At 41.9% G+C, this 25,266-nt stretch overlaps 2 protein-coding genes, 1 long non-coding RNA gene and 1 pseudogene across 3 annotated transcripts; 3 read left to right on the plus strand and 1 right to left on the minus strand.

The window, feature by feature from the left end:
- Positions 1-117: 117 nt before the first annotated feature.
- LOC127301283 (uncharacterized) lies at positions 118-868 on the plus strand (annotated as a pseudogene).
- Positions 869-1,662: 794 nt separating this feature from the next.
- Positions 1,663-2,322, plus strand: LOC127303932 (uncharacterized). The gene has a single exon (XM_051334645.1). The coding sequence runs from the start codon at positions 1,663-1,665 to the stop codon at positions 2,320-2,322; it is 660 nt and encodes a 219-aa protein (XP_051190605.1).
- Positions 2,323-22,402: 20,080 nt separating this feature from the next.
- LOC127301284 (uncharacterized) lies at positions 22,403-23,189 on the plus strand. The gene has a single exon (XM_051331501.2). It carries the CDS (start codon positions 22,633-22,635, stop codon positions 23,053-23,055), a length of 423 nt encoding a protein of 140 aa, XP_051187461.1. The 5' UTR covers positions 22,403-22,632; the 3' UTR covers positions 23,056-23,189.
- A 91-nt stretch (positions 23,190-23,280) lies between these two features.
- LOC127301285 (uncharacterized) lies at positions 23,281-24,286 on the minus strand. The gene is made up of 2 exons (XR_007851977.2): positions 23,464-24,286; positions 23,281-23,381 (listed from the first exon to the last, which is right to left on the minus strand). It is a non-coding gene; the product is annotated as an uncharacterized lncRNA (long non-coding RNA).
- Positions 24,287-25,266: the final 980 nt, after the last annotated feature.

A 25,266-nucleotide genomic window follows, 5' to 3' on the forward strand; every position in this document is an offset into this window, starting at 1 on the left:
CGTAACCCGGGTACTCTGAGTTTAGTTTTCTAGTTTTCCTCCTGATAATAACGTGACAGTCTACAACTGACGTAACGAGTGACGCACTACAGCAATCAGCCACCAGGACATATATTTCCAGCGGCGGTGTATGTTGAAAGGAAATGGGAGGAGAGAAGCTTCAGTCTCCAGCATAAAAATCCACCAACCACGAAGCTGATATCAACAGCAATTCATTTCTATCCTCTTCTTCTGCCGCACCCACTGCAAGCGACACCAGCCCTGCTAGCTTAATTCAGTCTTCCACGACGAACATGAGCTCCGAATCCGATCTGGTCGTCGTCCACAGCGGCGGGTGCCACTGCAGGCGCGTGCGGTGGGAGGCGGACGCGCCGGCGAGCGTGGCGGCGGGCACCTGCAACTGCTCCAACTGCGCCATGCGCGGGATCACCTTCTTCACCGTGCCCAACGCCAGGTTCAGGCTCCGGGACGGCTCCGAGGAGTTCCTCACCACCTACACCTTCGGCACCGGCACCGCCAAGCACATCTTCTGCAAGGTCTGCGGGATCACGTCCTTCTACAAGCAGCGGGGCAACCCCGGCGAGGTCGCGCTGTCCGTGAACTGCATCGATGCCGGCACCATCGCGCACGTCGAGGTCAGGGAGTTCGACGGCAAGAATTGGGGGTACTAGTCTCCTACCGAAGTCTTCCCAGAACATGGGAATGCCGTTGTTTCTGAGAGAATGATACTATCTTAGTTGGAGTGCTATTTTGTAATTCTGACTCTTATGGAAAAATCAGAGGATCGTTTTGTGTACTTAAATTTGTCCTTTTAGAACAAAGACCAGTGAAGCCTTCTTTATAAATAAATTCATGTATGTTCTTATAACGGCAAGCTAATTCATGTCCGGAAAATAAAATGCTTCTAGCTAGCTGGGTCACGAGTCACAAGAGAGAATTGATTTTACTCTTTCCTTGCTGTGTGGAACGCCCGCTTTGGAAATGCGTTTTTGAACTATGTGTATATGCTTCTGCCACCGTAAAAAATATTTTAAAATATCGAAATAATCCAAACAAAAATTCTGTGTGTACATATTAACATTCTATATGCACATGTGGTTTTGGGCATAATCTGACTTTTATTTGTGTATAATATGCAAAAAGAAATAAAGAAATGTCTCATGAAGAGTCACTAATAGAAAACGGATCTTCCTTTCAGGCCTTTTGTCCCGGCTCAGTCCGGAGCCGGGACAAACGGGCAGGTCATGTCGCCCTGAAATCATCGAGAAGGTACGTGGTCTTTTATCGCGGTTCTTTAAGGTCTTTTGTCTCGGTTGGAGCCTCAAACCAGGACAAAAGGGTCGAAGCCTTTTACGCTAGCAGCCCTTTTTTCCCGGCTGGAGACACGAGCCGGGACATAAAGTCCAACGGTTCGTTCCCGCGCGGAACCCGATCATCTTTGCTAGTACTGGCGCACAGAATTCGGGTCGCCGACTCGCCGGAATCTGAGCCGTTGGCGCGGCCAGCCACGGGAATTGATCACCCGGTGGCTAGCCCTGTTCATCTTCATCTTCCACTCCTTTATATGCTCACATCTTCTCCACCATTACCACACACACGCATTCTTCTCCATCTTATCACCATTGCAAAAAAGCTCTCCTCTTCGTCGCCGTTTCAGACTCGATGGAGCACCTCGCGCGCAACCCGACTCCTCGAACTCGGGTGTACCACCTCATGGCCGAAGGGATGGCTTTCAAGGTCATGGTCGCTCTCCGTGCATCAAGAGTGGAGAAGTGGATCCACGACGTCAAGAGGGACTTTCTTGACGCCGCATCGACCAAGTGCGTCGGCTTGGACTGCGAGTTCACCGACCCTTGCGAGGGTGATCAGCGCGCCGCCGTCCTTCAACTCTCGGTGGCGTTCGATACTTTGGTATTCCAGATTTGTTATGCCAATGAAGTGCAGGATGGGAACATCAGATTCTGCGGTGCGGCTATCAGCAATGATGTGCAAATGTTGAGTCCCTACGACATTCATATTACTTCTGCGTACGACCTCCAGAAGATACTCCCGAACCCCAACAACAAGCCCAGTCCGAGTCTATATGATCTTGCAAACTCTACCATTGGGACAAACCTTGATAAGAAGAGGAAGAAGCACAAGAAGATGGACGTCGCCGCGCAAGAAAAAGAAGATGAGCTTATTTTTGGATGGGCCAATTTTCCATTGAGCTACGAGCAAGTGCACTATGCCGCTTTAGACGCTCGCTTGGACTTCGAGATTGCTAGGAGGTATTGGATGCTAGTTGGCTACAATAGCCATGTTGACTGTCTCAATATTTAGAGATGATGAGTAGATGATGGTCTTCTATATTTGTATGAACTATGAATCGTTTCAATATATCATATCTTTTATCGCTATTCAAATTTCTCATATTTTCCGGCTTGCGGTTTACAGAATTAAAGATATTAATTATGTCGTATCCAAATTCCCCACATTATTTGGCCATATTCTTGCGGGATGCATTTTTCAGGGTGTATGATCGAGTTTTCTTGTGTGGGATGCATAAGTATCTAGGATTGTGTCTCATTGAATTTAAATTGTATCTCACCGAAGTGACACATGCATATATTATATGATAATGCATATACTATATGATAATGCATATATTATATGATAATAATAATAAGTGAATAAATTTTTTTATTCCATATTCAAATTCCTCACATTTTTCTAATAGTTATGCATATATTATTTGTCTATTTACGGTTTAAACATTTAAAGATATTAATTATTTGGCCATATTATATGAATAAAGCATATATTATTTGATTATAATAATAATAATAAATGAATAATTTTTTTATTTCATATTCAAATTTCTCACATTTTTCTAATAGTTATGCATATATTATTTGTCCAGTTGCGGTTTAATCATTTAAAGATATTAATTATTTGGCCATATTATATAAAAATGCATATATTATATGATAATAATAATAATAAATGAATAAAAACAAAATTATTGCATATTCAAATTCCTCACATTTTCTAATAGTTATGCATATATTATTTGTCCAATTGTGGTTTAAACATTTAAATATATTAATTATTTGGCCATATTATATAAATAATGCATATATTATATGATAATAATAATAATAATAATAATAATAATAATAAATAAAAACAAAATTATTTCATATTTAAATTCGTCACATTTGTTCTAATAAAAACGAGGTGCTACTGAGCTGACATGGCCGAGTGTTTGGGTGGTCATCTAGTTAGTCAGTATGGAGTTTGTTAGCTAGCCTGATGCATGTGCATGTTATTTCTAGTCGCGTGGTTCTTAGAGTGATTCTAGGAGGTAGGAGTCGTCAGTGTTGGAATAGGCAACTAACATTCACAGGGGTCCAAAGGAAAATAGATGTATAGGTATGTCAAAGCAGGGGGCGGCGCATCTTGGAGGCCATCCAGGTTGTGGCTCAGTCTTCCATACATAATTTCCCTTTTAAACATTAACTTTGGTCCATTAAAAAATAAAATATGTTTACATATTGCTATTTTGGCCCAGGCTACCTCAGGGGCTGATGAAATTGGCCCCACCTAGTTTTACCATCACGCTCCGCCACTGTGTCAAAGTACATAGAACCTCTTATAAAATAGGGATATACGGAAAATGAGACTATACAACTCGAACACCCCCTTAAACTCATGATGGATCAACATCACTGAATTTGGAGAGGAAGAATCTATGTTGCGCTCTTATTTGGGCCTTCGTGAAGAAGTCTGCCAGATGTAACTCTGAAAGCACATGCTAAAGAGCGAGAACCTGATCCCGCACAATAGCACGCACAAAGGAGGCATCTACACCTATGTGTTTGGTGAGCTCATCCTTCACTGGGTCATGCGCAATCCTGATACCGCATGTACTATCGAACATAAGAGAAGTAGGTGCATCAGCAGAAACACCAAAATCCTCCAATAAGAAACACCAAAATCCTCCAATAACCACATTAGCCATGTCACCTCACATGTCAGAAGAGCCATAGCTCGTAACTTGGCATCTGCACTCGAATGAGAAACCACGGTATGTTTATTCGTCTTCCAAGCAATAAGGGAACCACCAAAAAACACACAGTATGCAAAGAGATACCGGCGATCCGATGGATCACTAGCCCGCGGAGCATCTGAGTAGGCTTAGAGATGTAAGGAGCTGGAGCGAGTAAATAATAGACGGCGAAAGATCGTGCCACGAACATATGTAGAACACGGAGGAGGTGACTATAGTGGATAGTGGTAGGTGTAGACATGAACTAACTCAGAATCTAGACATGATATGAGATATCTGGACGAGTGACATCGAGGTAGACAAGGCTCCCAACCAAGTGGCGATAACGCGTAGGATCAGATAGTGGAGCACCATCACTAACACAAATATGAACATTGAGCTTCATAAGAGTCTCGATAGTGTGCTCATCTCCGAGAGCAACACGAGTAAGGAGGTCATGGATATACTTCTCCCGAGAGATATAGAAGCCATCAGAGGTAGAAGAAACCTTAATCCCAAGAAACTAGTGAAAAGGACCAAGACCGGTGATGAGAAGCTTCTCACAGAGACGGGCCTTGACAAAGGCAATGTACTTAGAGTCGTCACTAGTGACGATCATGCCATCGACATAGAGAAGAAGAGACAACCATGAGAAGATGTGTGAAAAAAGAGCGCAAAATTATGTGCGCTAGGGACAAAGCCAACAGAAGTCACCACATAGGCGAAACTCATTGTTGAAATTGGGATAAAAATTGATACCAGAAGAAAAAAAATAATGAGAAGTTTCTGCATTATAGGAATTTGATAAGATCTTTGAATATTTTCGTATAGATCGCTTTTGGCTAAAAGGAATGGTTATATGTAGGTTCATATGGATTGCCTTCGTGTCTCTCAATTTCGTGCGATTTTGAACATCCACTGCAATCTCTTTTTAAGACACAATGGTCTATGTCTTGATCATTTTTTCTGTATTTGTTTTTCATATTTTCACCGGGGAAAGAGGCTACGCAACTAAATATATTGAAAAAAGGGTCAAACCTCAGATAGTTTACAACAAATTGATAGAGAGGGAGAGTATCAGTATCAGAGAATGTAAAGCAGCAGCTAGGTGCCTCATTATCTGTTCTGTACCGGCAAACTTGTAAGTCTCATGTGTATTTCTTGTTCTGCATGTTCCAATCCTCTGATCCGAAGACACTCTCAAGGATTTCACCCCTGTGAATCAAACGACTGACTTAGTTAAAATTCACAAGGAACCATATCCTCCAATTCCTATGAAATTATATACTCGGTATTTTGAATCAATTGAGCCGAATACTGTCAGGGCGACCAGGAAAAAAAAAACCCTTACCCCACCTCTCGTGACCCTCGTCGCCCCCGGCAGCGGTCGGGCGGCGTTCCTTCTCCGACCACCCTCCAGCTCCCCTCCCCTGCTCTCCCCTGCCGCCTTGCTCGTGTGGTGCCGGAGGTGGCGGGGCTGCTTCTATTCTACCCATGGTGCCGAGGGAGCATGGGGGCCTCGTGATGGCGACGGTGGACCTCGATCGGCAGCGGTTCGGCGTGGCGAAGTGAGACCTGCACGTCCAGTGGGAGGAGGTGTGGCGGCACCAGCGTTATCGGTGGAGCGGCGCAGGCGGAGGTGTTGGGGCGGAGCTCGTTTGGCCCAGATCTGGGCCCAAATTGGGGCCCATCTGGGCGGGCGAGCTACCTGCCTCTGGCGCGCTGGCGATGAGGTGGAGAAGGCGCTGTGGCGGTGTCTGGGTGGCGGCGGTGCTCCGGCTGGCTTGCTGCAGTATGTCGGTGGTGACTTTGCGGGTCTGTGAGGGCCCGACTGGGAAAGTGTGGGCCTGGTCTATCCTCGTTGCCATGTCCGGTCGGTATGCTCGACACCGACGCGATGACGCCTGCGGGTGTCGCCCTGCCTTCATAAAGGGCGTCGGTTGTACCTCCTCCCCAATCCCTTCCGCGTATCGGGGGAAACCCTAGGACTTGTCCGAGCAACAACAACGTCGTCATCGCTTTCCTTGTTGAAGGTGTTGCTTGATATGCGGTGCTTCGGTGTGCTAGGAGTGGAGTGTGGTGGAATTCTCCGGAGAGCGCAACGGTTGCGAGTCGTTTTCGTTCTTGTCGAGGTGCCGGTGTCGACATTTTTTTCTTTTCTTTCTCTTTTGTTTCTTTTGAGCTTGTTTGTGCTGCGGCTCAAACGTGCTTATTGCTGCGGTTCAAACGTATTTTTAAAAATGCACTAAATATCCGCATTTATCCGTTTGCTCTAAATGGCATAAATGTGAGGTAAATATATATTAAGTTGGCAAAAAAATTGTGTGGGAGGATATGTGTCTAAAAATTACTGCGAGAGAGGGGAAAAACCGCCACACCCGTGGTGGCATTTTTATATTTTTTGTTTTAAATACACTAAATATCTGCATTTGGCTATTTGCTTTAAATGGTGTGAATGTTTGAGAAATATATTAAATTGTCGAACTCCTTTTTTTGTCGAAAGGTGCGTCAAGAAATTACCGCGAGAGAGGGGAAAAACCGCCGCGCCCGTGTTGGCATTTATTTTAGTTTTGTTTTAAAAAACTAAACATCCGTATTTGGTTGTTTGCTCCTAAACGGTGCAAATGTTTTAAAAAATATATTAAATTGTTGAATTTTTTTTTATCGGAAGCTGCATCGAGAAATTACCGCGAGAGAGGGGGAAAAACCGCCGCTCTTGTGGTGGCATTTTCTGGGTTTTTTAAATGCACTAAATATCCGCATTTGACTGATGTGTGTAAAATATATTAAATTTTTGAACTTCTTTTTTTTGTCGAAAGTTCCGTTGAAAAATTACCGCGAGAGAGTGTGAAAAAATTGACACTGTTCTACTGTGTGTGCTGTTCATATCAACTGTGTATGGTGACCGGCACTGTATCCACCTGCACTGTTCAGTATCACTGTTCACCGTGGGCACTGTTCATCACCTATTTTCTGTAGCAGCCTGCTTACGTGTTGTGTTTTAATTGGAAAAAAATAGCACATGAACAGTGCTAAGTGATCCTGAGCTGCTCACAGCGTGAGAAATCAGCCAACTTTTATATAGGTACTAGGAAGTTCGCGGCGCGGCGCACGCCGCGCCCGTGTTGTCTATCGTGCGGCATTCTTTTTTATAAAACAACGCTTTTTAGGTTTAAGAGTGCGGATTCCTTAAAAAAAAAACTGAAGAAAGAAGAAACATCTGAAACTCAACCACGCCCTTGGTATCAAGAACGTTGGTTACAATTTTGTAGAAATAATACAATATCTGGGTTCCTGAAGAACCGCCGAAGTACCAGTGAAATAGGCGATGGATGGTGGAGTGCTTTTGTGTCGAGATCGTTGGTTAAAATATTATAGAAATAAAACAATATATGGGTTCCTGAAATACCGCAGAAGTGTCGGTAAATAGGCGGTGGATGGTGGAGTGCTTTTGTTTCGGGCGTTGTCTTTGTAAATTTACCATATAAGAAGGTCATCCAAGGTGAAAATGTGACTGATGCTGGAGTAAGTATATTATTTTGATGTTATCGTATAAGAACGCAACATTATTTTCCCTAAGTAAACGAGGGAGCCGATGTTGGATTTTTCTTTGAATCACCATTGTAGAATTATGCAGTACTAAAAATATATCGGCGGGTAATTACTGTACAAAACCACGGTTGAGGTTGAAGGTTCGTGTAAGAATTACTACCCTTGTGTGTCGCTGCAAAATGACCGACCGAGAAATATTTGGCCTTAAATAATTAATAGTAGGTAGTTAGCGCCGTGTTTCATAGTTGTTTAAATAGTGTGAATGTTTGAGAAATATATTAAATTGTCGAACTCCTTTTTTTGTCGAAAGGTGCGTCAAGAAATTACCGCGAGAGAGGGGAAAAACCGCCGCGCCCGTGTTGGCATTTATTTTAGTTTTGTTTTAAAAAACTAAACATCCGTATTTGGTTGTTTGCTCCTAAACGGTGCAAATGTTTTAAAAAATATATTAAATTGTTGAACTTTTTTTTATCGGAAGCTGCATCGAGAAATTACCGCGAGAGAGGGGGAAAAACCGCCGCTCTTGTGGTGGCATTTTCTGGGTTTTTTAAATGCACTAAATATCCGCATTTGACTGATATGTGTAAAATATATTAAATTTTTGAACTTCTTTTTTTTGTCGAAAGTTCCGTTGAAAAATTACCGCGAGAGAGTGTGAAAAAATTGACACTGTTCTACTGTTTGTGCTGTTCATATCAACTGTGTATGGTGACCGGCACTGTGGTGGCATTTTTTGGGTTTTTTAAATGCACTAAATATCCGCATTTGACTGATGTGTGTAAAATATATTAAATTTTTGAACTTCTTTTTTTTGTCGAAAGTTCCGTTGAAAAATTACCGCGAGAGAGTGTGAAAAAATTGACACTGTTCTACTGTGTGTGGCTTTCATATCAACTGTGTATGGTGACCGGCACTGTATCCACCTGCACTGTTCAGTATCACTGTTCACCGTGGGCACTGTTCATCACCTATTTTCTGTAGCAGCCTACTTACGTGTTGTGTTTTAATTGGAAAAAAATAGCACATGAACAGTGCTAAGTGATCCTGAGCTGCTCACAGCGTGAGAAATCAGCCAACTTTTATATAGGTACTAGGAAGTTCGCGGCGCGGCGCACGTCGCGCCCGTGTTGTCTATCGTGCGGCATTCTTTTTTATAAAACAACGCTTTTTAGGTTTAAGAGTGCGGATTCCTTAAAAAAAAACTGAAGAAAGAAGAAACATCTGAAACTCAACCACGCCCTTGGTATCAAGAACGTTGGTTACAATTTTGTAGAAATAATACAATATCTGGGTTCCTGAAGTACCGCCGAAGTACCAGTGAAATAGGCGATGGATGGTGGAGTGCTTTTGTGTCGAGATCGTTGGTTAAAATATTATAGAAATAAAACAATATATGGGTTCCTGAAATACCGCAGAAGTGTCGGTAAATAGGCGGTGGATGGTGGAGTGCTTTTGTTTCGGGCGTTGTGTAAGGGTACATTGCCCCTATGTGTGATTTCGGTAATTAATGACAACCCCTATGGACTAATGTTTTCATTGAGTTTATATGAAGGAATATTCAATAGGTACTACTTGCTCTCCGTGTGTTGGATTCAAGTATGGATGCCATGAAGATAAAGATATACCTTGTGTATTGGCATCAAGATCATCGGTATGAAGATATATATGTGATATGATCAAGAAGAAGAAATGAAGATGGAGTTCTTATGTGGAACTCAATATTAGCCATGCTCTATCTCAAGTGAGTATGAGAAGATACAAGGTTGAGTTGGGCAAGTTCAAGATGAGCATCTTGAGTGGATCACATGCTTGAAGCTTGCCGTCCATTTGGTGATAGTGGACATGTGATGATGTGCATCAATGAAGCTTTCCCATCATAGTGTATGGGGGAGCATTTGTGAGTATACACGAAGCGACAATGATCAAGTGATGGGATGCGCAAGGCAAAGGTATGACCTTGATAGGCTTTCCTTTTACCGGTCTCGAGGTGGTTGATGGGAGACCGGATTATAGGATAGATAGCCGCACTATCAAGAGGGGCTTTCGGTTGGTTAACTTGATCACATCGTCTTAGGGAGCTCAATCCTTGCATGCGTTGCATATTCTTATTGCTTCTTGGTATTTCTCGGTGTGAGGTTCTTGAGCTTGTTGCTAGCTTTACAACAAGCCCAAGTTCATCGAAAACGGAGTTCACATGCATCTTCTATTGCGTTTTCGAGGTTGGGTGATTTTACCGGTTATTCATGATATAAGGTTCTACCTTTTATATTCATGATAAAATCCCCTCCTACAAATTCTTGGGTTTTCACTTTCTATAAGATAGCATTTGTTGTTATCTTCCAAACAAAATTGGTTTCATGCGATTCGGAGTTCGGGAGCAATAGCTATTAAAGAAAAGGGAAAAAGGAAAAAGAATAAAAAGAAAAAGAAAAAAAAAGGGGGCAGCCGGTCGGCCGGCCGGCCAGCCGGGCCAGGCGCCGGCCCACCCGGTCGTTGACCGGCCCGGGCGCCATTGCCATCCGGGTGGCATCCAGTGGGCCTGGCCACCCCATCCGGCCCAGCGGCCGGTTACCAACCGGCCCGCCGGCCGCTAACCCGGCCGGACCGGAGCTCTGGCGGATCGGGGCCACAACGCCCACGCGGCCCGGCCGCTCGCCCCGCGCGCCTTGGCTTATCCGCCGCCCAGGCGCGGCCGCTGCCCTGTCCGGTTCTGGGCCGGTCGGTCCGGGCCGCCGACCGGCTCCTCGGTGCTAGGCCGGTCCTCGGCAACCGGCTGGGCTGTTTTTTAGCTCGTTTTTTATCAGTTTTTCACCTAGTTTTTTTCCCCAACAGCTCTATTTCTCCCTTTGCTATAAATAGGCTTCTTCCACCTTGAGCCAAAGAAGTTCTTCCTATTCTCTCTCCTCCATTGCTACTATTTGAAGAACTTGCTCTCCCCCTTGAATCCTTGAACCATTCTTGCTCATATTTGAGGATTTGGGAGAGGGGATCTAGATCTACACTTCCACCGATCGATTTCTTCTCTAAGTGAGGGAAACTCTTGGGATCTAGATCTTGGAGTCTTTGGTTGACTTTCCCCCTTGTTCTTCCTCTCCAATCTCACCCTAGCATTCGTTGCTTTGGTGGGATTTGAGTGTGAAGGACTTGAACACCTCCGGTGTTCTTGCTTTGCATCATTGCATAGTGTTGAGCTCTCCACCACGATTTGTTCAAGTGAGAGACCGTGAGCTTGTTACTCTTGGAGGGTGACCTCCTAGTTGGCTTGGTGATTGGTGCTCCGGTGATCTCTTCAAGAAGATTGTGAAGAGGCCGGGCTTCTCCTTCGTGGAGCTTGTGAAGTGGTTGTGGAGCTTGCCATCTCCGGAGCGGAGGAAAAGCTAACCATAAGGAAGGGGCCATTATCCTTCGTGGGTGTGGTTCGGAGAATAGGGTGAGCCTTCGTGGCGCGGGGAATCCTTCGTGGGACCTCCACTCCTCCAAACGTGACGTACCTTGTTGCAAAGCAAGGGAACACGGGAATACATCCTCGTCTCCACGTGCCTCGGTTATTTCTATACCCGAGCTCTCTTTCCTTGTGATAGCCATCGTGCTTGAAGTACATATATCTTGCTATCACTTGTGCTACATATATCTTGTGCCTATCTTGCTTAGCTCTAGTTGCTATTGTTACACTTAGTTGAGCGTAGCATATTTAGGGTTTGTGCTTGTAAACTAAACGATAGTTTAATTCCGCATTCATACAAGACAAATCCGCAAGAGTTTGTAATTGCCTATTCACCCCCCCCTCTAGGCGACATCTCGATCTTTCAATTGGTATCAGAGCAAGGTCTCTCCTTGTTTTAGGCTTCACCGCCTTGAGAGTAAAGATGTCGGCTAGTAATTTAGTGCACAATGACACAATTATCTTTGTTGGCACAAATTATCATTTGTGGCGAAATTGCTTGCTTTGTAAGCTTCGGACCTTGTGTCCACACATAGAGCAATTTCTAGATGTCGGTTTTTCTCCTCCGATGGATTCTCAAAATCTATCTTTAGAGGATGAGAAAAACTTACATCTTGAAGCTCAAGTATCTAATGAGCTTTTATTCTCTTTGAGACCCGATTTTCGTAGGTTCTTGATATATATAAAGCGAAAAACGTCTCATGAGATGTGGATCAAGCTTAAGGAAATGTTTGGTGGATCCACTTCTCAATTGGTCGGTGGTGTCTCCGAGGAGCTCTCTTCCCCTTCACATCATGAAGAGCTCCAAGTTGCTTCCACCTCCGGTCGTGATGACATATCATCTTCTTCCACTTCACCAACGTGTTGCAAGACACAAGGTAATGATATGGTGAGTGGTGAGGGAAATTGCAATGTTGATATTGTGCTCAATAGTGATGACTCTTCATCTCTATCTCATTGCAATGTTTCCTCTTTGGACTTAAACACATCTAGCATTGAAAATGACCTACATGCTTGTGTTGTTAGTCCTTGCATATCATGTGTAAATTGCTTACATAGATCTCATGAAGATATGCTTACCTTGTCTTGCCCACATAATCAAAATGCCTATATTTCCTCTAGTTGTTTGTTGACTAACAATGTAGAGGAAACAAAACACTATATGGATCAAGACATGTTTTCAAATGAGGATTCAAGAATATCTTCATCTTCATTCTCCGGTATGCACATGTGCCTTATGGCAAATGGATCAAAGGTATCTCCTACTTTGACTCCTAACACTTCCTCTAATGATGAGAGTGATGATGATGATAATGATGAAGAATATAATACCTTGGTGCATAATATGGCAATGATATATGCTTCTCTTCATGGTAATAAAGAAGCTCGTGCTAATCTCGAACACTCTATGGATACCTTGAGTAAATATAGGGAAACCATAGTGGAGTTGGAGTCCCATGTTGAAAATGGGGAAATGAGATTCAATCTCCTCAAGCAAGAGCTAAAAGATGAGAAGCATACTAATTTTATGCTCACACAAAAAATTGAATCATATGAGCTTGAAAATGAAAAATCTATTGATGATGCTTGTGCTACTAACTCTAACTCTTGTGAAGCATCTACCTTAAAGGAGAATGTTGAGCTAAGGGCTCAACTTGAGTTGCTAACTAGCAATTGTAGGGAATTGGAAGAAAGCAATAAAACGCTCTCACACTCTTTTGAGGATCTTCTAACTTCCTACGATGAGCTAAAGTTAGCTCATGAGGCTAGTATCACTAAGGTAACATCTTGTGAGCCTCATGTGGACATTAGCACAACCTCTACCCAAAATGTTATATTGCCATGTGCTAGTCCTTGTAATCCATCTAGTCAAACTAGTGATACACCTTGTGTTGGATTACTTACTTTGCCTTGTTGCTCTAACAATGAAGCTTCTACTTCCTCTAGTACTTGTATTTCTACTAACCATGTAGAGGAAATAAAAGAGCTCGAGGCTCAAGTCCTTTCTTTAAAGAAAGACTTGGAGAAACGTCATGAAGGGAAATCCGCACTTGACAAGATGCTAAGTGTGCAACAATCCCCCAATGACAAGAGTGGACTTGGATTCAACTCCAATAACAAGAACAAGTCCAAGAGCAAGAGCAACAAGAAGAAGGGCCAAGTCAAAGTCAAGGATCCGGCCAAGTTGGTTTGTTTCAAGTGCAAGGTTGAAGGGCATCATGTTAGATCATGCCCATTGAAGAAGAAGAAGCACTTGAGTGAGAAACAACAAGGGAAACGGCCACAAGGTAAAGGTCTAGCTCATGCTCGACCTCAAGTTGAAGATAGGCCACTTCCCAAGAAGAATCAAGATATTGTTCCCCAAGAGAAGAAATCAATAAAGAAGAGAAAGGGGAACACTTGCTACTTATGCCGTGAGAAGGGGCACTTTGCTTCTTCTTGCTTAGGTGGTACCTTATCTAACCCTATAATTGTTGATAATGATTATTCTCTAGGGAAGGATAAGGATGGCAATGTGTTTGCCAAGTTTGTTGGAACTCAAAGTGGTTTCAAGAAAAGAACCATTTGGGTTGCCAAGCCTATTGTGACTAACCTCTTAGGACCCAACTTGGTTGGGGACCAACAATCTCAAACTTGATCAATAGGTACATGAGGAGGGCATTGGAGATTTGGCTACTTCATGAAGAATTAAGGGATCTTCATATATTAAACTTTGACCAAGCCAAGTCGTATGGATTATCGTCTATATCTTATAATCCAATGTTCCTCCTTGCGGTAACTTATACTTCAACTCTTCATGTTTATTGTAAGTTACTTGCCCCTTTGCATGTTTGGTTTTGTACCAAATATATGTATGTATGTGTTGTGTCTTACTTGCTTATCTTGTGTATTCAAGTATGCTTGTTTGACTCACCATATACTTGTGTATTGTTTTGAGCCTAATGCACCTTGATGATATCTTATTTGGCTCTCTTTGAAGTGATTAATGGAACATCCCATTTTAGGGGAGTGATATGCTTTGTGCATCTCTCTTTCTTTAAAATGTGTGTACATGGGTACCACCACTTAGTATTGATATTGCAAGATTATCTAGTCACTATGTGGTGTGCAATACTCATGAGAAATTCAAATTCTAAATATCCATTAATCATCTCTAGTTGAATTTTAGTTGCCTCTTATTTAGAAGAAATGTTTTATCACATTATGGGGGAGTAATATGTTTTGTACATATCACAAGCCTAGAAAATGTGAACATATGAGGTTATGCCACTTAGAGTTGATGCTCTTAATTATCTTGTTCCTAGGTGGCATGTTTGCTCAAACAAGCTCCATTCATAATAAAAATATTTTATTACTCATCTTGTGGGCTCTTGTTTGAATATGAAATTCTTGGTGCGGTTTTTCCTCAAATACATATCTCTATATCTTATTTGAGACACCGTTTGCTTCAAGTTATTCTAATCATTGCCGTGCGTGATTGTGTGACTAGTTGAAGTTATCAAGAATCTTCATCCGTGCATAGTGCTTAATTCTATATACTTATCCTATGCCTTTTATTGTGAAGTTAATCCTTACTATCATTGTCAATTCACCACCGGAAATTATTTCCAATATACCCATTGTCTTTGACAATTGATAACCTTGTATGTGGTTGAATTCATGGATCATCTTCACCTTGGATTGTTTCTTACTTCCTTATTTTATTCCAAGAAATCTTTATAACTCCCATATGTCTTCCTTGTTCCTTTGAAAAATCTTTTGATAAATCCCCTTGATTCATATCAAGTGTTTGTTTTGGAATAGATACCTTTTCCTTACGGTACATTGTGCCATTGTGAAAAGTGTAGTGGGTTTGGTTTATTTGTTCGAACCTTGCTCTTTTGGGGAGTTTTGCTATCTCATTCCTTCTTCTATGCTTTATATGTTGAATGAGATAAGATCTTTGAGCGTGTTTGCTTTATTTCATCATTTATGCTCAATGGTCTCTTCTTAGTTCATTTGTTGAACTTTGTTGAACAAATCTTTTGTGATTTGCTTCTTAGATATAATTTGGACAACAAATTTGTTTTGTGACACCTCTATGCCTTATTTAATTTCTTTGGTGTTTTGTCCAAAGTATATCTTTCTTGGATCTTTAAAAGTTTTGGTGCATGCTTATATGTAATTTGTTTATACTTGTAGCATGCTTGCTTTCTTTCGATCCATTATGTAGGATATACTCCATCAAATCCTAATGGCTAAGATGTGCATGAAATTCAAACTTCATCTAAATATGCACATGTTTATATGGAGTGTGTCCTATATATTGTGGTTTGACTAACCATGTTGGACCCAATAAGTTTGGGGGCCAAGATGTACTTGAATGATGTTTTAGGTACGTTGGAGATGCAATGGAGGCTTGTCTCATCTATAAGGAAGGTGTTATCACCATATGAGAATTGGAGTCAAGCTAGGATGATCGATGAACTCTTATCTACTACATCAAGCCATTACTATCTCGGTAACAAGTATCTTATTCATGCATACTCATATATCATCCAACCTCTTGTAGGTTGCATCTTGGCATGAAATTCCTTATTTCAAAAATATTGAGGTTCTTGAAAAATCCTTTTAAAGAAAACTTCTTATTGTACACTTGAGTAATTTGAGAAGATGCATATGATAGGTTATATATATATATCATATTTTATGATTCACCTATCACGAATATGCCCTCTAGCAATTTATTGCATATCAATTCCTCAAAGAGCTCTTGTGTGCAATATTGATGAATTTGTGAAATAAATCCATTTTTGTGATACTTGTTGCCTTTCTCAAAACACTCCAACTAGCTCTACTTCCCTTATTGTTAGTTGTAATGTTTTTTTTTTTTTTTTTGTTTAACTTGGTCGAAGTTCATTCATATACCATAAGTGAAAATTGGAGCCATAGGCTATATATGCTTCTTAAGCAAACATCCTTTGGTATATTTTATGACTTCATCTTGGATATCTTGTCTTATCTATTTTGTTAACCTCTTGTGTGTGCATATTTCTTTATGGATCACTTTGTCCACTTTAGAAACTCATATACATAAGAGCGTTAATCCATCATCTTGATATCCTTGCTCTTTGCCGACCATCTTTTACCCCTTTTGTTTTTAGTGGGTTGGTAAAGAAAATTTATGAGTGCTCGGTTTATTTATTTTCTTCATGCACTCATATCTCGTAATTGTTGGACTAAAGTTGTTCTTGATAAGCATACTCTCTTTATCTTAGTTGTGTTCTAAATGATATATAGGGAGTGAGGATTCCATGTTTGTGCATATTGTATTCAAATGCAAACATTATAAATTGTGCACGAACCTTGGGGAGCTTTCTTATTTCTAGAAGCACTATATCTCTCTTATCATGATATCTTTGTTTGTCCAATTGGATCTTTGATTGCTTGCTTTATTTATTGAAGCTCACTTCACCATGTTATCTTTATGCAATCTTTGATCCTCAATATAGTTTGATTTCCTTCAAGTATTCATCATTGGATATGTGCACTTGATTCCACTCAAATTATGAGAAGTGCACACTTTGGGGAGGAACTCACATTATATTGGCCTTCTAAATTTTTCACCCATTTTGACAATCGATGCCAATGGGGGAGAAGTTTAGAGGGTTTAAGGGAATGGTTTTATACTTAAGCTTGGTTTGTGCTTAAGTGTTTTGCCTCTCATGCATTCCATATTTATATGTCTTGCATGGTTGTATATATATAGTGGAAACTATCCCAAAGGTTAATCTTGACAATGTATGCAATGAATTCATGTTCATCACACGTGCATACATTGTGGGGGAGTTTTCTCTATATATATTGGTTCTACTCACATCCATTGCATTTGTTGTAGTTGTGTGAGTAGAGCCGGTTTTGATATGGACTAGTTGCTTTGTGTTACTTGACCATATCAAATACAACCTCTTGTATACAACTTATTCTCGGATAAGTTGCGTACTTGTCACTAATATTCATTATATAAACCCTCTTATTGTGGTTGTCATCAATTACCAAAATGGGGGAGATTGTAAGGGTACATTGCCCCTATGTGTGATTTCGGTAATTAATGACAACCCCTATGGACTAATGTTTTCATTGAGTTTATATGAAGGAATATTCCATAGGTACTACTTGCTCTCCGTGTGTTGGATTCAAGTATGGATGCCATGAAGATAAAGATATACCTTGTGTATTGGCATCAAGATCATCGGTATGAAGATATATATGTGATATGATCAAGAAGAAGAAATGAAGATGGAGTTCTTATGTGGAACTCAATATTAGCCATGCTCTATCTCAAGTGAGTATGAGAAGATACAAGGTTGAGTTGGGCAAGTTCAAGATGAGCATCTTGAGTGGATCACATGCTTGAAGCTTGCCGTCCATTTGGTGATAGTGGACATGTGATGATGTGCATCAATGAAGCTTTCCCATCATAGTGTATGGGGGAGCATTTGTGAGTATACACGAAGCGACAATGATCAAGTGATGGGATGCGCAAGGCAAAGGTATGACCTTGATAGGCTTTCCTTTTACCGGTCTCGAGGTGGTTGATGGGAGACCGGATTATAGGATAGATAGCCGCACTATCAAGAGGGGCTTTCGGTTGGTTAACTTGATCACATCGTCTTAGGGAGCTCAATCCTTGCATGCGTTGCATATTCTTATTGCTTCTTGGTATTTCTCGGTGTGAGGTTCTTGAGCTTGTTGCTAGCTTTACAACAAGCCCAAGTTCATCGAAAACGGAGTTCACATGCATCTTCTATTGCGTTTTCGAGGTTGGGTGATTTTACCGGTTATTCATGATATAAGGTTCTACCTTTTATATTCATGATAAAATCCCCTCCTACAAATTCTTGGGTTTTCACTTTCTATAAGATAGCATTTGTTGTTATCTTCCAAACAAAATTGGTTTCATGCGATTCGGAGTTCGGGAGCAATAGCTATTAAAGAAAAGGGAAAAAGGAAAAAGAATAAAAAGAAAAAGAAAAAAAAAGGGGGCAGCTCGGCCGGCCGTGCCGGCCAGCGCCGGCCCACCCGGTCGTTGACTGCCCGGGCGCCATTGCCATCCGGGTGGCATCCGGTGGGCCTGGCCACCCCATCCGGCCTGGGCGGTTACCAACATTAACCCGCCCGGCTGCCAACCCGGCCGGACCGGGCTCTGGCCGGATCGGGGCCACAACGCCCACGCGGCCCGCCGCTCGCCCCCGCGCGCCTTGGCTTATCCGCCGCCCAGCGCGGCCGCTGCCCTGTCCGGTTGCTGGGCCGGTCGGTCCGGGCCGCCGACCGGGCTCCTCAGTGCCCAGGCCGGTCAGCCGGCCTGGCAACCGGCTGGGCTGTTTTTTAGCTCGTTTTTTTATCAGTTTTTCACCTAGTTTTTTTCCCCAACAGCTCTATTTCTCCCTTTGCTATAAATAGGCTTCTTCCACCTTGAGCCAAAGAAGTTCTTCCTATTCTCTCTCCTCCATTGCTACTATTTGAAGAACTTGCTCTCCCCCTTGAATCCTTGAACCATTCTTGCTCATATTTGAGGATTTGGGAGAGGGGATCTAGATCTACACTTCCACCGATCGATTTCTTCTCTAAGTGAGGGAAACTCTTGGGATCTAGATCTTGGAGTCTTTGGTTGACTTTCCCCCTTGTTCTTCCTCTCCAATCTCACCCTAGCATTCGTTGCTTTGGTGGGATTTGAGTGTGAAGGACTTGAACACCTCCGGTGTTCTTGCTTTGCATCATTGCATAGTGTTGAGCTCTCCACCACGATTTGTTCAAGTGAGAGACCGTGAGCTTGTTACTCTTGGAGGGTGACCTCCTAGTTGGCTTGGTGATTGGTGCTCCGGTGATCTCTTCAAGAAGATTGTGAAGAGGCCGGGCTTCTCCTTCGTGGAGCTTGTGAAGTGGTTGTGGAGCTTGCCATCTCCGGAGCGGAGGAAAAGCTAACCATAAGGAAGGGGCCATTATCCTTCGTGGGTGTGGTTCGGAGAATAGGGTGAGCCTTCGTGGCGCGGGGAATCCTTCGTGGGACCTCCACTCCTCCAAACGTGACGTACCTTGTTGCAAAGCAAGGGAACACGGGAATACATCCTCGTCTCCACGTGCCTCGGTTATTTCTATACCCGAGCTCTCTTTCCTTGTGATAGCCATCGTGCTTGAAGTACATATATCTTGCTATCACTTGTGCTACATATATCTTGTGCCTATCTTGCTTAGCTCTAGTTGCTATTGTTACACTTAGTTGAGCGTAGCATATTTAGGGTTTGTGCTTGTAAACTAAACGATAGTTTAATTCCGCATTCATACAAGACAAATCCGCAAGAGTTTGTAATTGCCTATTCACCCCCCCCCTCTAGGCGACATCTCGATCTTTCACGTTGTCTTTGTAAATTTACCATATAAGAAGGTCATCCAAGGTGAAAATGTGACTGATGCTGGAGTAAGTATATTATTTTGATGTTATCGTATAAGAACGCAACATTATTTTCCCTAAGTAAACGAGGGAGCCGATGTTGGATTTTTCTTTGAATCACCATTGTAGAATTATGCAGTACTAAAAATATATCGGCGGGTAATTACTGTACAAAACCACGGTTGAGGTTGAAGGTTCGTGTAAGAATTACTACCCTTGTGTGTCGCTGCAAAATGACCGACCGAGAAATATTTGGCCTTAAATAATTAATAGTAGGTAGTTAGCGCCGTGTTTCATAGTTGTTTAAATAGTGTGAATGTTTGAGAAATATATTAAATTGTCGAACTCCTTTTTTTGTCGAAAGGTGCGTCAAGAAATTACCGCGAGAGAGGGGAAAAACCGCCGCGCCCGTGTTGGCATTTATTTTAGTTTTGTTTTAAAAAACTAAACATCCGTATTTGGTTGTTTGCTCCTAAACGGTGCAAATGTTTTAAAAAATATATTAAATTGTTGAACTTTTTTTTATCGGAAGCTGCATCGAGAAATTACCGCGAGAGAGGGGGAAAAACCGCCGCTCTTGTGGCGGCATTTTCTGGGTTTTTTAAATGCACTAAATATCCGCATTTGACTGATGTGTGTAAAATATATTAAATTTTCGAACTTCTATTTTTTGTCGAAAGTTCTGTTGAAAAATTACCGCGAGAGAATGTGAAAAAATTGACACTGTTCTACTGTGTGTGCTGTTCATATCAACTGTGTATGGTGACCGGCACTGTATCCACCTGCACTGTTCAGTATCACTGTTCACCGTGGGCACTGTTCATCACCTGTTTTCTGTAGCAGCCTGCTTACGTGTTGTGTTTTAATTGGAAAAAAATAGCACATGAACAGTGCTAAGTGATCCTGAGCTGCTCACAGCGTGAGAAATCAGCCAACTTTTATATAGGTACTAGGAAGTTCGCGGCGCGGCGCACGCCGCGCCCGTGTTGTCTATCGTGCGGCATTCTTTTTTATAAAACAACGCTTTTTAGGTTTAAGAGTGCGGATTCCTTTAAAAAAAAAACTGAAGAAAGAAGAAACATCTGAAACTCAACCATGCCCTTGGTATCAAGAACGTTGGTTACAATTTTGTAGAAATAATACAATATCTGGGTTCCTGAAGTACCGCCGAAGTACCAGTGAAATAGGCGATGGATGGTGGAGTGCTTTTGTGTCGAGATCGTTGGTTAAAATATTATAGAAATAAAACAATATATGGGTTCCTGAAATACCGCAGAAGTGTCGGTAAATAGGCGGTGGATGATGGAGTGCTTTTGTTTCGGGCGTTGTCTTTGTAAATTTACCATATAAGAAGGTCATCCAAGGTGAAAATGTGACTGATGCTGGAGTAAGTATATTATTTTGATGTTACCGTATAAGAACGCAACATTATTTTCCCTAAGTAAACGAGGGAGCCGATGTTGGATTTTTCTTTGAATCACCATTGTAGAATTATGCAGTACTAAAAATATATCGGCGGGTAATTACTGTACAAAACCACGGTTGAGGTTGAAGGTTCGTGTAAGAATTACTACCCTTGTGTGTCGCTGCAAAATGACCGACCGAGAAATATTTGGCCTTAAATAATTAATAGTAGGTAGTTAGCGCCGTGTTTCATAGTTGACAACGGCAATGCTCAAGATATCTACTGAAAATTTTCTTTATAGGAAAATATAGGTAGTTGCCGCCTCGCGAAAAATTAATGCGAAAACTAAATTTGAGGTTGAAAGCAACACGTTGTTGCACCATTGAGAAATTATCATCGCTGAAATATGCGCGTTCAAATAATTAAATATTTGGTAATTAACGATCTATTTTGTAGTTAACACCGGAAAATTACCGTTGACCTTCAAGGGTTGCACCTATAGAAAAATATAGGTAGTTGTCGCCTCGCGAAAAATTACTGCCAAAACTAAATTTGAGGTTGGAAGCAACACGTTGATGTACCATTGAGAAATTATCGTCGCTGAAATATGCGCGCTCAAATAATTAAATATTGGGTAATCAACGATCTATTTTGTAGTTAACACCGGAAAATTACTGTTGACCTTCAAGGATTGCACCGAGAAATTGCTTTTGGAAAATTATAGGTATTTACCGCCTTGCAAAAAGTAACTACTATATTGTTAACATGCAAATTATTACGAAAGCTAACTATTTCAATTACTTTGAGAAATTACCATCATAGTCTTTAAATATTGTTAGCGCAACGAATTATTACGAAAACCGCAAATTCTTTGAAAAATAGTATGAGAAATTTTTAAAAATCAAAAAAAAGAAAAAATGGTGCCCTGTTCATGTTCTTGCCGCGTGAACAGTGACCAAATCAATGAGAGAGCAGCAAAGGCCATCGGCCTTTATATATAGTATAATATAGTAACGAATTATTACGAAAACCGCAAATTCTTTGAAAAATAGTTCGATAAATTTTTAAAAATCCAAAAAAGAAAAAAAAACGGTGCACTGTTCACATGCACTGTTCATGCGCGTGAACAGTGACCACATCAATGAGAGAGCATCAAAGGTCGTCTGTAACGAATTATTACGAAAACCGCAAATTCTTTGAAAAATAGTTCGATAAATTTTTAAAAATCCAAAAAGAAAAAAAACGGTGCACTGTTCACATGCACTGTTCATGCGCGTGAACAGTGACCAAATCAATGAGAGAGCATCAAAGGCCGTCGGCCTTTTTATATAGTATAAATTTTTAAAAATCCAAAAAAGAAAAAAAAGGTGCACTGTTCACATGCACTGTTCATGCGCGTGAACAGTGACCAAATCAATGAGAGAGCATCAAAGGCCGTCGGCCTTTATATATAGTATAATATTCTAATCTATAGCGAAACGAAAACCTATTTTAGAAGAATCAGTTGAGCCCTGTATTCATCAGTTCGATTGCTGTTCTCCCTCCCGGTTTTCTCCAGTCATTTCCGTCGTCGTCACCGCTGACGAGTGTTTCGCTTTGTGAGGAGAGCGTGGCATCAGCCGAACGCGACAGCGCAGCTAAACACTCAGACGAGCGACAAGTTTCTACGCTTGTTCAGCATCTCTTCCTCCTTCCGCAAAGCCGAGACAAATCGTCTCCCCTCGAGCACTCGAGCCGCCGGAGTGGGAGCAAGAAGCTAGTGAAATCGCACGATGAGCTCGGACGTCGTCCACACCGGCGGGTGCCACTGCCGGCGCGTGCGGTGGCAGGTGGAGGCGCCGGCGAGCGTGGTGGCCTGGATCTGCAACTGCTCCGACTGCTCCATGCGGGGGAACACCCACTTCGTCGTGCCCGCCGACAAGTTCGCGCTCCAGCCCGGCGCCGACGACTCCCTCACCACCTACACCTTCGGCACCCACACGGCCAAGCACAAGTTCTGCAAGGTCTGCGGCATCACCTCGTTCTACATCCCGAGGTCCAACCCCGACGGTATCGCCGTCACCGCGGCCTGCGTCGACCCGGGCACCCTGGCGCACGTCGAGTACAGGAAGGCCGACGGGAAGAACTGGGAGAAGTGGTTCGAGAAGAGCGACATCTCCGAGTTCTCCAAGCCGGCCGCCGCCGCCGCCGAGTAGGACCTGATCGGTGTTCAGTTCAGGATTCATTTCAGGTCAGTTGGTTGGTGGTCGCTGGCTGAAAATTCCTCTCCTTGTTAATGAAAACCATGTGGAAATAAATGAATAATCGATGCGGATGTGTATTTGCGTTCGGTTGGATGTTTAGACTCAATGTTTAATTCAATAGCTGTGCTTTGCCTAAAAAGGCAGAGACATGATACTGGTTTACCTGTAGTCCTGTCCTGGTGAATTGCTACTGAAATCTTTATTCAGAACTCAAGCACCGCACTAGAAGCAGAGTTGTTCATTTGACTGAAAACAATCTCACTAATAGGCTTCATATGCTGAACACACAAAGGGAAGAAAATGAGCATACAACAACTACTAGTTTGACTGTAAGCATCACTTTCCAACACAGAAATTTACATGAATAGACGAATTCTGTAACCGATCCACGGAGTCATGCGAAGACTCTGCCAAAGATGCTAGGTTGCCCTACGAGCTTGCGGCTTTTCAGCACTGTGTTCTGGCTACCATCCACGGCTTCTCCAACAGAAGATCTGAGAGCAACCAACGAAGAAGAAGAAGGCCATGGCTAATGTATCCTAAGCTTAACTGCTACAAGTCTGGCTCTCAGATGGTGATACCACAAGACATAATGGTATAATAGATCAGCTTGAGATTGAAAGGAAGCGTTAGTCTTTTTGTAGGCTTGCTGAAAAGGATCTCCTTAGCATATTCTTTGAGCACAAACTTGTTGAGTCCTTTTGGGCTTTACTCCCTTTATGGTCCTGTCGTTTATGCTTCACAAAGCAAATGGTGATCTTGTGCAAGTTTTCTTGGTGTCTCTCAGTGTAGAACTTGTGGGTGACTGAAAAAGGAACTAATCTCCATTTCTTTAAGCAAAGTTAATGGCACTTGGTTCATAAGGCCCCCCATGTAGTTGATCCCAGTCATCAAAACACACTGTGTGGTTGTGCAAATACTAAGCATGTGGTCTACCGAGAAATAACATTTGACAAATTATTGATTCCAATAACAAAGAGTGATACTAGAGGCAGAAAATATTGAAGATTTTGTATAGGTTTTTTTTTTTTTGCATAGTTTATTTCATGAATGATCAGAAGATCTCAGATGGCATGATAGTCTGGAATATGTCGAAGAACTGCATGGGATTCTGAATCTAAGCCTGAGAAATATTTTGTAGGTGAACCATGACAGGTTTCACTTGTTGCAAATGTTTTCCCATTTGTTCAGTCAAAAACGTTTTCCTGGTTGTCATGACTACCCGATTTTTTTTCCATCATTAAGTTGATTAGTCTCGTATGAAATGATTGTAAAGCTAAATGCCTAACTCACATCTGAAGATCGAGATTTTTTGTGGATAATCACTGTAAAGCTATCTTGAGTTCTTGACATAAACAAAATTCAGTTCAATCGTTAGTACAGTGGAAGCTTCCGGAAATTCAATTCGGCTCCCGGGTGCGTATGCTCCCTCTACTAAAAAATTATATTTTGAAATGTCGAAAAATTTGGACAAAAAATTCTACATGTACATCTTCATAATATACGTGCGTTCGTCAAATTTCACGAAAAACCAATATTTTGTGTGGTCTATATAAAAAAGAGAAAGTTTATCTTGTGAAAAGCATTATTTTTAGCACTGAATTTTGTCTTTTTTACACACGTCACATGATAAGTCAATTTTTTATGAAATGACTTTGTGAGCACGTGCGAACTTTTAGTTTCAATTTTTAAAAAAATTTAAAATGTATGTAAGATGCATTTCGAAATATAGAGAGCATATGGACCCATGTTCCAAAACAGCGCTCCCGGAAGCTTCTATAGTTTCAGTTCTTTGAACGGAACAGTTCTTTTTCAAGTGACCAGCGGCTAAATTTGTGTGGGATGCTATAAGCTTGAGCCTCTGTGTATCACTATCAACAAGTGTATTTTGTTTGGGCTGGTCAAATTCTGCGTCTGCATTATCTGGGGGCTATCTAGAAAACGATAACTACAATGCGTCCCAAGCCGCTGAGATTCCTAGATTCATAGTTGGGCTCCTGAAATTCTGATGATTTTCTACTTTCAGTCGTTTTCTGGAAGAAGCAAAAAGGTACAGGTTACACAGTTTTCCAACAGCCGGCTAAAGTGGACTTGCATGTTGCATTTCTAAATCACGAACACTGCAGCAGTTGATGCCATTTGATACTTAAAATTGAAAAACAG

This window comes from Lolium perenne, chromosome 5 (assembly GCF_019359855.2).
Source record: "Lolium perenne isolate Kyuss_39 chromosome 5, Kyuss_2.0, whole genome shotgun sequence".
NCBI classification, from domain to species: Eukaryota; Viridiplantae; Streptophyta; class Magnoliopsida; order Poales; family Poaceae; genus Lolium; species Lolium perenne.

Excerpts from the sequence above, each read along its gene's own strand:
- LOC127303932 (XM_051334645.1), top strand. The coding sequence starts at position 1,663 with ATGGAGCACCTCGCGCGCAACCCGACTCCTCGAACTCGGGTGTACCAC.
- LOC127301284 (XM_051331501.2), top strand. The coding sequence starts at position 22,633 with ATGAGCTCGGACGTCGTCCACACCGGCGGGTGCCACTGCCGGCGCGTG.